Source organism: Myotis myotis, unplaced genomic scaffold (assembly GCF_014108235.1).
Source record: "Myotis myotis isolate mMyoMyo1 unplaced genomic scaffold, mMyoMyo1.p scaffold_m19_p_12, whole genome shotgun sequence".
NCBI classification, from domain to species: domain Eukaryota; kingdom Metazoa; phylum Chordata; class Mammalia; order Chiroptera; family Vespertilionidae; genus Myotis; species Myotis myotis.
Genome location: NW_023416316.1, coordinates 45,656,343 through 45,669,132, shown reverse-complemented (window position 1 = coordinate 45,669,132; position 12,790 = coordinate 45,656,343). Strand labels below are relative to the sequence as shown.

The window sequence follows — 12,790 nt, the reverse complement described above, 5'->3', positions numbered from 1 at the left end:
GACAAGTACATGGAACTGTTGGTGGGCACTAAATTATTATTAAGTGAGGGCCCAAAGGGGATAGTATTACTATGTAATGGCTGTATGATTTGGTTGTGTAGACTTGGTAAAATTAAAAATCAAAATGTAGAGGAAGGGGAATAACATTTGTAAACAAAACAAAACAAAAACCCCCATCAAACTCAAAACCAAAACCAAATGACGAGACAACTGTTATTCTGAAACTAATGTCCTAAAAGCCTTTTTTCCCCCCATCTCTCTGACTCTCTCACATATCTTAGCTACCCCAATTCTCAATTCTAAAACCTTTTCCAAATCCCTTCCTTTTTCTGCTTACCTTCCCGTTCTTTTCATTTCTCTTCTGCTATTAACATTGGGCCCATTTCAATCTGAAAGAATTAATCCATTTTCAGTTTTTTTCACTATCATTACTCTAGCTAGCAAAATCCTAGAAACTAAACTTTCAAATACAGAATTCTCCTTACCAGATAGAGGAGAGGAAGAAGCTGTGAATATATATTTCTATTTTGTCATATCTCATAGGAGATTGTTATTAATGTGATCAGTATTGGTGCCTAATTTTAATATTAGTTATCTTTTTTTAAACCATAATCATGTTCTTTTTAACACTCATTTCTGAGGTTAAATTTACTAAAAATGATAACTGCACAGTTATCCATATGATTTACTCTCGTGTATGTATGTGCTGCCTGTACCATCATTTTTTAGTTACCTGTTTCTAGGAAACATGTTGCTTAGGTAGACTAACTTCCTATTTCTAGATAGGAAAATATTAAAAAGTCACTTAGCAAAGACTTGGCATAAATGCCATATTATTAGGTCATAAGTACTCTCTGTCCATGGATTTATACATAAAACTGTATTTTAGAACTTCTGTTCTAGACCATGCCTGATATATAATATTCTTATTCAGTGTTGTAGTTTTCTTACGGAGATTGAATTTCTGCATTTGCATAGGCTGAAAGGAGAAGGGTATATGTAAGGAGAAGTAGGGCATTTTGTTATTAAAGTCAAGGGCAATTCTCTTGACCTTACCCCGAGGCATTTTCCAGGGTTACCTGTGTGTACTTGTGAATGGGTAGGTCCTGGATTTCTCTGTGTACCGTTATAAGTTTTGTCAAATGAGGCTGAAGTGGAGGATAGAGCAAGGCATCTGGATTCACCATGATTATCATTTTCTTTGAGCGTCCTTTCGGGAACTAGTGGCTTTTCCTCAAGGAGGGAGGGACATAGCTCTAGGCTTTCCTAAAGCGGACTAAATTTTGTGCACAGGAAGTTATTCTGCTTGTTACTTTGTTGCCACCAGCAGAGTAGGACTTACCCTATGAAGAAGCAGCAAAGAGTGTCACTGATGAGAATCAAGTTCAGAAGCACAATTACAGTAGCTCTGGCCAGTGCAGCTCAGTTGGTTGGAACCTCGTCCCATACACAGAAAGGTGGTGGGTTCAATTCCCAGTCAGGGCACATACCCAGGCTGTGGGTTTGATCCCCAGTTGGAGTGTGTGTGAGAGGTAACAGATTGATGTTTCTCTCTCTCTCTCTCTCTCTCTCTCTCTCTCTCTCTCTCTCTCTCTCTCTCATCAATAAAAACAAACAAACAAAAATAAAACCAAACAAACAATAAAACCATGCCCTTAGGTGAGGATTAAAAAAAAAAAAAGCCTAATGATAGTAAATACACAGAAGCAGCCAGCCTTCTGTGCCACTAAAGAGATGAAATGAGATGTTTGGCAAGGGTGTAGTTAGTATTATTATTATTATTATTATTATTACTAGTAATAATAACTTGATAAATGCCCTATACCTTGGTATCATGTACATTGAAAATGTATTTGATTTTTTAATATTCTCAATAAACACATTTACCTCTGAATGTATTAGTACCCGATTTTAGCCATAAAAAAATAAAAAATAAAGAAAATGGTCTCCACACCATCCCTGTTTTTCCCAGTGTTGTAGTATTTCCTGGTCTTGGATTTATATATGTTCCTTAATTTTTTAGTGCATTCCCTCATTTTTCTAACATAAATTCTTTAAATTTAGAAAGACGTATTTCTAGATTAATATGATATTCTCCTCTAAAATAGCTGCATTTTCTTCTTGATCCCATTTGTTAACAGGAATCATTTGTAATGTTTTTATGTACTAACATGGTCAAGGTCAGGATAGCAAATCAACACAAGAAGTTTTTACAGTGGGAGAACCAAGATGGCGGCACAGGTTAACGCTGGAGTTTGCTGCCTTGAACAACTACTTCAAAAGTGAAACTAAAAAACGGAACGGACATCACCCAGAACCACAGGAACGCTGGCTGAGTGGAAGTCCTACAACTAGGAGGAAAGAGAAACACATACGGACACTCAGAGGAGGCGCAGTGCTGAAGTCAAATTCTGAGGTGCGGAGTGCGCGGAGCGGGCTGGCGGCGGAGGGTGAGGTTGGCGTTTTCAATCGGGAGGGAGTCGCAGACTCTGAGCTCCAGATACAGGCGAGTCTTTAGGGACCCAGACTCAAACGGGAGAAGCGGGACTGTCTGGCTTCGGTCAGAGCGAGTGCAGCTTTCTCTCTGAGCTTTGCAGCGGGTGCTGGGACTCAGAGAGGCAGAGCCCCTGGGGTCAGGACTGAGAGCAGCCATAACTGCTCTCTCCGGCCCACCCTATTGATCCTGTGCGACCCGCCCCGCCCAAGCCCTGCACAGAGGCATTTGCCGGATAGCCTCAGGCAAACGCCAGATTAGCACCTCCCTAGAGGACAGAGGTTCTCTCACTGCAGACACAGCTGATTCTCACAGCCACTTGGCCTGGAGGTCAAACCCTCCCTGGTATTAGCTACAACAATCAAGGTTTAACTATAAGACTGCGCACAAAGACCACTAGGAGGTGCACCAAGGAAGCATAACAAAATGCGGAGACAAAGAAACAGGACAAAATTGTCAATGGAAGTTATAGAGTTCAGAACCACACTTTTAAGGTCTCTCAAGAACTGTTTAGAAGCCGCCGATAAACTTAATGAGATCTACAAGAAAACTAATGAGACCCTCGATGTTATATTGGGGAACCAACTAGAAATTAAGCATACACGGACTGAAATAACGAATATTATACAGACTCCCGACAGCAGACCAGAGGAGCGCAAGAATCAAGTCAATGATTTGAAATGCGAGGAAGCAAAAAACACCCAACCGGAAAAGCAAAATGAAAAAAGAATCCAAAAATGCGAGGATAGTGTAAGGAGCCTCTGGGACAGCTTCAAGCGTACCAACATCAGAATTATAGGGGTGCCAGAAGATGAGAGAGAGCAAGATATTGAAAACCTATTTGAAGAAATAATGACAGAAAACTTCCCCCACCTGGTGAAAGAAATGGACTTACAGGTGCAAGAAGCGCGGAGAACCCCAAACAAAAGGAATCCAAAGAGGACCACACCAAGACACATCATAATTAAAATGCCAAGAGCAAAAGACAAAGAGAGAATCTTAAAAGCAGCAAGAGAAAGAAACTCAGTTACCTACAAGGGAGCACCCATACGACTGTCAGCTGATTTCTCAACAGAAACTTTGCAGGCCAGAAGGGAGTGGCAAGAAATATTCAAAGTGATGAATACCAAGAACCTACAACCAAGATTACTTTATCCAGCAAAGCTATCATTCAGAATTGAAGGTCAGATAAAGAGCTTCACAGATAAGGAAAAGCTAAAGGAGTTCATCACCACCAAACCAGGATTATATGAAATGCTGAAAGGTATCCTTTAAGAAGAGGAAGAGGAAGAGGAAGAAAAAGGTAAAGATACAAATTATGAACAACAAATATGCATCTATCAACAAGTGAATCTAAGAATCAAGTGAATAAATAATCTGATGAACAGAATGAACTGGTGATTATTAGAATCAGGGACATAGAAAGGGAATGGACTGACTATTCTTGGGGGGGAAAGGGGTGTGGGATATGCGGGAAGAGACTGGACAAAAATCGTGCACCTATGGATGAGGACAGTGGGTGGGGAGTGAGGGCGGAGGGTGGGGCAGGAACTGGGAGGAGGGGAGTTATGGGGGGGAAAAAGAGGAACAAATGTAATAATCTGAACAATAAAGATTTAATTTAAAAAAAAAGAGTTTTTACATTAGCAAACAAAAATGTAAGAAAACATTCATTTCCATGAATGATTTAAAAACGGAGAATGAACATAATGATTATATTTATTATATTAAATAAATATCTTAAAATGAATGAAGTACCAGCTAATATCTGGTAAATAAAAAAGTGTAAAGAATAGTGATACCCACCAGGAATGAGAATGTGGTGAAGAATGTTAGTGATAGTAGTGTGTCTTTTGCTTGATTGCTTTTTTTTTTTTTAGCCGAAATGAATAGCTTTCTTGTCTTTTCTAAGTAGAAAAATAAGTAGTCACTTAGAAAATTCAAACAAGGCAGACAAATAAAAATGACCCCAAATCTCTCCATCCAGAGGAAACAACTAATGACACTTTGGTGTATATCTTTTTAAACAACTTTCTACAAAAATAAACACAATATTAAATTGCTACAAAAATATTACATATGCTATTCTGCAACCTGAACACAGATGTATCATGTTTAATTTAACCAACCATGTAAGTGATGGGCTCTTAGCTTTAATATACACATCCTTAAATATACATCCATTCACAATTGATAAAGTACATCCTGGAAGAACTGTTATGAGTAGAACGTCTAACAAAGAGTATATAGATTTTAAATTTTAAACCATATGGCCAAAATACATTTCAGGAATATAGAAATTTACATTCTTAGTAATAGCACTCAGTGACTTCTCACAGCCTTTCCAATGTTTGATACAAAATTTTTTAAAATTTTGCTATTGACATTTCCCAGTTGTCAATTGCCTACTGACCCTTTACTAACTTTTTAATAGGAATGTTTATTTCTTCTCATATTTTAGAGCTAATTGTATATTGGGGATATTAAGTCATTGTTATGTATGTTGAAAACATATGCCTAGCTTATTATTGCTTTTCAACTTTGTTTCAAGTATTAAAAATTTTTTGCCATAGGTATATTTTAACATCTGACGTAGTTCCCAGTACTTTCTGGATATAATGGCATACTTAAAAAGACTTCCCCCACCATAGTTAAAAAGAAAATAGGGAGAGAATAAAGAAAAGAGGATGTATGGCTAAGCATTTTGCAATTTATGAAGGTAGGAAAAAACAGCAACTCAATGTATACCCTAATTAAATCACAAACAAACAACAACAAAAGAAAAAAAATCAAGTCTCTCTGGTTAAGGAGGATTGAGTAATACATTTTTAAACTTACCTATTCTGGGGTGGGATGCAATTAATACATGGAGAAATGCTTTCACTAATTCAAAAAATATTAAGTATTAGATACTGTTCTAGGCTTTGATGCAGAGAGGAAAAAAAAAGAGAGAATGAACCCAAAAATAAAGTGAAATTGCCCTGCTCACAAAGAGCGCACAGACTGTAATATTCGTGTTTGTACAAGGGGCTGAGGAAGACTAGGATCTCCTTCCTTCTTCATCCTATCTCATCCTACTTCAAAACCATAAGAAAAACAATTGGTAAATGCTAATAATCCCAATTTCTTGAAAAAAATATTTCTTGTGACTTTAAGAAAACATATTGTTTCAGAAAGCCCCAAACTCCCTTCTGCATCTGCATTCACGGCTGCCACCCTGTGAGGAGACGTTGATGCCTTAGAGACACTGACTGGGCTGTAATAACAACCTGTAACCATGTTTTATGCCAAGAAAATGTTTACAAAACATCTGCACTATTTAACCAGCCAAGATGTTTCATGAAAAATATCTGTGAATGCCTCCATCAGGAGGTACTCATTCATATGAAGTAGTGGTTAAAAATATTTGAAAACATTTAATCATCTTAACTCTGTGTGTGTTTTTTGAATGTGTGTGTACAAATGTGCATATGCTCATGTGTAACACTGGAATTTTATAAACAGTTAGAGACCTGGTGCACAAAATTTGTGCACTTGGGGGTGGGGAGGGTCCTGTGCCCTCTCGCAGTCTGGAGGTGGGAGAGGCTCCCGCCAGCGCTGCTGCACTTGCCAGCTGTGAGCCTGGCTCAGGGCTTCTGGCTGAGCAGCCCTCCCCGTGCGGGAGCGCACTGACCACCAGGGGCAGCTCCTGCGTTGAGTGTCTGCCCCCTGGTGGTCAGTACGCATCATAGCGACCGGTCATTCTGCCGTTCGGTCAATTTGCATTTTAGCCTTTTATTATATGGGATTATGTTTTAAATTTTAATTCAATTTAATACACATACTGTAATTGATTTTGTAAAAGAGAATGGAAGACATTAAAGATAAGAGCTAAGAATATATATATATATATATATATGGCTAATATGCTGTGTCCAACCGGTTGCTATGACGTGCACTGACCACCAGGGGGCAGATGCTCAACACAGGAGCTGCTGAGCTGCAGTGACTTGGCAGCAGCAGTTCTTGGGTGACACACCCCGAAACCAGAGAGGAGGGAGCCCGATTCCTTGCAGGGCCGCACGATTCCACCTTCAGCCGTGCGTTATGTTGTTCCTGGGGCACTGTCGGCCCCGAATCTGGTTTACTGCACACTTGCATTTGCGTTCCACACCCTATACAAGAGCAACTTTGCAGAGTGCCCTCTCTCACTCCGGGACCCCTCGGGGTGTCGGAGAGTCAGTTTTGGCCCAATCCCTGCAGGCCAGGCCAAGGGACCCCACCTGGTGGAGGGACCCCGCTCACTCCACAGATGCCAGGAAAGGGACTGTGGGAGGTTGGCTCCAGGGCATGTCCAGCCTGTCTTGCCCAGTCCTGCCCCGCCAGCCACCTTCTAATTAATTTCCTTTCAATGTGCATGAATCTGTGCACCAGGTCACTACTTTATAATCAGAGAAATATTAATACTCTCTTATTGGTTTAATAGGATTTTAGAAATTATTTAAACTTTATCATTCAGTCTTAACAAAGCATCAATATTTTCATTTTACGTAATGAAAAAACGTGACTCCATGTGTTTAGGTGATTAAGCTCTTCAGTTAGTAAGAATCTATAATAATAAAAGCGTAATATGCTCATTAGACTGGACGTCTTTCTGGACGTCCTTCTAGACCAGGGGTGGGCAAACTTTTTGACTCGAGGGCCACAATGGGTTCTTAAACTGGACCGGAGGGCCGGAACAAAATCATGGATGGAGTGTTTGTGTGAACTAATATAAATTCAAAGTAAACATCATTACATAAAAGGGTACGGTCTTTTTTTTTTTTTTTTTTTTTTTTAGTTTTATTCACTTCAAACGGGCCGGATCCGGCCCGCGGGCCGTAGTTTGCCCACGGCTGTTCTAGACAAAGCCAGGGCTGTGAGGGAAACCTGGGTCCCGGGTGCAGAGGGAAGCCAGTGCCGGCAGCCGGGGGAAGGAAGGCCTACTCTTGCATGAATTTCATGCATTAGCCCTCTAGTCAAAGATAAAGCAAAACCCAAAGTCATTGCTTTTTCCACCACACTACAGCTGCCCCAATGCTAACAGCATTAGTGAGTTAGTTCCCAATTACCTATGCATGAATCTAATGAGAACCTAGCCACTTACCATGGGCCCTTCTTGGGAAACTTTTTATCACACTTGCCTTGGCACAATGTGGTAGGAGCAACTTGGGCCCTGGAGTCCACTTCAACCCTGGGCTTGAATTCTCGCTTTGCTACATATTAGCTGTGCATATATGAACGTAAACTCTGCCTTGTCTTCACCTAGGAACATTGGCAGTGATGATACAATGGAATTTTTTTGTGGTATCTCTGGCACATAGTAGGTGCGCAGTCACCCACAGCGACATTACCTGGTCTCTCCTAGGATGGCATCAAGAGATACAAAATGGTCCTGGCCAGTGTGTGTCAGTGGTTAGAGCATCAGCCTGTGCACTGGAGAGTCACAGGTTCGATACCCGGTCAAGGGCACGTACCTGAATTGCAGGTTCCATTTGCAGGTTCCATCTCCAGCCCTGGTGAGGGAGGCTACCAATGGATATGTCTCTCTCACATAGATGTTTCTCTCTCTCCTCTCCCTCTCCTGTCCCTACCCCCCTACCCCCCCCCCCCCGCCACCAAAACAAACAAAAACCCATCCTCATTTGTTGGATGAGGATTAAAAAAAGAGAGAGAGAGAGAGTTATAAAATGATTTTGGGAATATTGGGTTATGGGTAATGGAACCCTGGCAAGATCCAATAGGAGTCTGTTTTAAGTGGTGTTAAACACCTGCAAAGAATTGGTATTCGGCCCTAACTGGCTTGGCTCAGTGGATAGGGTGTCAGCCTGGGGACTGAAAGGTCCCAGGTTCGGTTCCAGTCAAGGGCATGTACCTTGGTTGCGGGCACATCCCCAGTAGGGGGTGTGCAAGAGGCAGCTGATCGATGCTTCTCTCTCATCGATGTTTCTGACTCTCTGTCCCTCCCCCTTCCTCTCTGTAAAAAAATCAATAAAATATATTAAAATAATAAAAAAAAAGAATTGGTATTCGGCCATATGGTCATTTCTTTAACTCAGTGGTCGGCAAACTGCAGCTCGCGAGCCACATGCGGCTCTTTGGCCCCTTGAGTGTGGCTCTTCCACAAAATACCACGTGCGGGCGCGCACATACAGTGCAATTGAAACTTCGTGGCCCATGCGCAGAAGTTGGTTTTCAGCCTGGGTGAGTTTATTTTGAAGAAGTGGCATTAGAAGAAGTGGGGGGTGTCGGTCAGTCTGGCTAAGGGAGACGCGGCGCAGGCGGGCAGCGGGATACGCAGCGCCGGGGAGGTGCGTGCGATTCATGCACGAGTTGAGTGAGACTGGCTACAGGAGGAGTGAGGATGGGAGAGTTGGAAGGGGTCGACCTCAGCGAAGTACCTCAATCAGATTGAGGACATTTTTAGCAAAGGCCAGCTTAGGAGTACCCTAATTAAGTTAATAACAATGTACCTACCTATATAGTTTAAGTTTAAAAAATGTGGCTCTCAAAAGAAATTTCAATCGTTGTACTGTTGATATTTGGCTCTGTTGACTAATGAGTTTGCCGACCACTGCTTTAACTCATATCCTCATATTCCCATATGTCCCAGGAGAAATTGTATTAAGAAAAAAGAAACGAGGCGCCTAGAGAACATGAGAAAATATAGGAATGCATTTAGGCGTTGGTGAGCCTTTTTACAATGCTCAAAATGGATTTTCCTAATCCTTTTTTTTTCCCACCCTTTATAGCTGATGGCGTCTGTGTCTTTAAATGCCTACTCAATCGAGACACCGAATGTTGCCGGGTGGGGAAGGAATCCGTCTTGATTACCCTGGGGTACAACAGTGCTCTGCTGAAGTTTGAGTCTTATGCTGGTAAGTTTTGTGCTTGTCATGACCCCCTGTCTTTTCTGAAAATGAACCCCCTGATTGGTTGACTTTTTGCTGTTACTGATTGGTTGGCTTTCAGCAGAATGTTTCCTGATGTGGGTTGTTCTAGATTAAAACAATGATATAAAACTGGTTCTGGTGCTTACCTGATACCCAGGCTAGAGCACTGTCAGCCTTTTCCTAGACCATGAGAACGTTTTCGTTCTCCCCACTTTGGGTTCTCCTTCACCCAGAGCTGATTTTCCTTGAAGAGGAGGCTGTTTGCAGAAATGTGATATCCTTCTTTGCCAATCAGAATGTTTTCATCCTATTTTTGTCTTTGGATCACTTGTCGAACATTTTTAGATTCTGGACAACAAATGTCAAGCAATAGGGAGGTAAACTAAAGTGTAACTAGAGCTACTTTAAGAAAGGGCTAAAGGCACCTGGGAGATTTCCAGTCCGATAAAGGTAATTAGGGTTAACAATGCCATGCGTCTACCTTTGATGGTCTGTCGTCATTTCTTTAACTTAGATATAAAGTGTTCATTCCATGGTGTTAATCCAGACGATACAAAGTATTAGCAGTGGTACAGATTCTCCTCTGGGTAGTTAAAATGTCCAAAGTTGTTTCATATTATGGTAACTACTTGGGATAAAGAAGTTAACCTGGTTTGTAGTTTCTGAACTGACTCGGAGTCAGCCAGAGAGAGGAAGCTGTTTTATCATATACCTATTCATCTCTTCATCATCCCTGGTGAGACACAATTCGTTTTACGAAAGAAATAGCCAGTGAAAGAACAGGGAGCGATTGTACAGTACGAAGACTGAAGGGAAAACCTTTCTTCTAATGTGTTCACACTTGGAACACTTAATGCTCGAGGAAGTCATGCTGCTCAACTCCACATAGAAAGCGTTATGTCCACAATGTCCATGTTTCAAGCAGAGGGTACTGTTCAGAGTTGGTATGTAGAGTCTAAACAGGGTTAGGAGTTTTATTTTTTAGGGGCTCTCAACTTGAACTGCCTTCACTGTCTGGACAAAAACTTTTCTTTGAGTCTTTCTTTAAATTGCAGTGAAATAGAACTTTTGAGATTCCAGTAGACTAAGTCCAAAGATATTGGGATCCATTTTACTGCGCTGTTTCCAGCCCTCTAGTTAAATAGCCTAGATAGTCGTGAGGCCCGGAACCAACTCAGTATTGGGGGCCAACGACAGGAGCCTGTTGGTCCTACACAAAGGCCCCTGTAGGTAATATCTGATGCCTTAGCTGACAAGGAGAGAGAGGGAATGGACCCTTTTCGTTACATTCCTTGATACAGAGATTTTGGACTTAGTAATGAAATTTGTATTCCATGAATACAAATGACTAAGTTTCTACGTAATGTGTTTATACCAATCAAAAAAGCAAGAAGGGAACTTTTAAATGGGGAGCTCCTAGGTGGGACTAATTCTGAGATCATGAATTCATTATTGGTTCAGCGTGTAACCTGTGTTTCAGAAATGAGCACAGAGACCTTGGCCTACCTTGCTTTCGGACACTGGCTGTAATTGATTAGTCTCCTTTGTTCTGTAAGAAGGAAAGACAATCGATACCACGAATTTCAGACTCTACTTGAGAATTTTCCCAAGGCTACCTTATACCACCTTCCTATTCTGGAGTTTGTGTGTGTCTTGATTTTGCTAGGATTGAATCGCAGCATCATATGGATTCCAAGTACAGATGTTTGGAAATTAATGGTCCTCCTTAGTTTAATTTAATAATAGTTTTCAAAAGCAACTAATGTCCCTGGAGAGTGGGTTGCCTGTCTGATTTCCCTGGCCCTAGCGACTGAACAAGCCAAGCAGCTGGTCCCTCATTCTGGATCTGTCAAGGCAGGCTGTGGTGCGAGGGACCGGAGTCCACAGCTGCAGGCTGGTAGTGTGGCAACTGAGGAGCAAGCTGGCTGTGACTCAGTGGGTCCCCGAGGGCCCACATCCCAGGTGGCAGTGGGATCCTGTCATTTGCCAGCTTGGGTGTTGACAGCAAGCTGTGTACATCAGACACAATTGCTACATTTTTGAGATGTGCTCTGCTTTTCTGGAGTAAGACCATGTGGCATTTGAAATGTGAGCCTGTGATTTTACATTTAGAAGTGAACAGCTGCCAGTTTTCTAGAGCTTGGGTAAGAAAGAAAATCCAACTTTATTGGGAAGTTGATCAGTAGTGATAATTAGGCACTACTAGGAAAAGAATGATCAAATACCCAAATATATCTCTAAGGAATATTTCTTTCCTTCCTCCTTTCCTTCTTCAGAATTGTGACTCAGTACTCTCCAAGCCTGATTTGGTCACATGTCAAATAATCGTCAGTGTTCTCCGAGACCACTGTGAAATCTGGCCATTAAATCTCACTGTATTTTAGAAGCAGTGGGAATATTTAATGATGACAGATGTCAACAGAGAAAGAAGTTTTAATTAAATGGACTTCATATCTATGACAAACTGACTATGAATGTACTAGATATGTGCAGGGTTTCCTTCCTGTTCATTCATTCATTCATTCATTCATTCATTCATTCATTCATTCAACAAATATATATTGAGAGCCTATTATGTGCCAAGCACTTAGTTATGTGCTAAAGTTATAGCACTGAGTAAATAGAAGTCCTTACAAATATGTAGCTAACATTTTATGAGGACACAGACAATAAATGAACATACTGGTAGATAGTGAAAATAAACCAGGGAAAGAGACAGAGAATGACTGGGGATTAAGTGTGTATACTGTTCATAGGTACTTTCTCAGGGAAAGCCTCACTGATTAGCTGCCATTGGAGCTGTAATGGACGAGGGAAGGAGTAGAGCCCTGTGTGTGTCAGGGTAAGGGTGGTCCAGACAGAGGAACAGAACTACAAAGACCCTAAGGCAGGTTGTACTTGAAGAATGGCACTGAGAGCAGAGGGCCTAGGTGGAATGAGGGAGGAGAACGGTGAGATCAGCGAACTGGAGGCCAGATCAGGGGAGACGTTGGAGACCATGGTGAGCATCTTGGTTTTCCTCTGAGGACTGAAAGCATCTGAGGGCTTGCCGCAGAGGCCCAGCATTGTCTGAGTCTTACTTAATTTTTAGATTCTTTTTAGAGGTAGGCATTGATACCTTCTCTCTTATTCTCACAGCAGGATTATTGTTGTTGTTTATTCCCATTTTTAAGCAAAGCCATTAAGGCTCATAGGTTCGAAGGAAATTGCCCACGTGACAAAAAGAAAATGTAAGGCCCATGTTCTTTCAACAGCTTCCCAACTTCCCCTCCACTCTTCACTGGTTGACATTTCATCTAGAAAACTCACATTTTGAATTGGGGTAACACAGCCATGGAAAGCCAACTTTTATCAGCATTTCACTATTGGAGAAAAAGAAATAAAG

At 41.4% G+C, this 12,790-nt stretch overlaps 1 protein-coding gene across 2 annotated transcripts in view; it reads left to right on the top strand.

Annotated features, from left to right (window-relative positions):
• LOC118667497 (histone-arginine methyltransferase CARM1-like) overlaps positions 1–12,790 on the top strand; it is a 230,494-nt gene that overhangs the window by 82,608 nt on the left and 135,096 nt on the right. For both annotated transcript variants that reach the window (XM_036330973.1, XM_036330974.1), the window contains exon 2: positions 9,265–9,390. In XM_036330973.1, the coding sequence (XP_036186866.1) occupies positions 9,265–9,390 (126 nt within the window). The remainder of the gene's footprint in view (positions 1–9,264; positions 9,391–12,790) is intronic.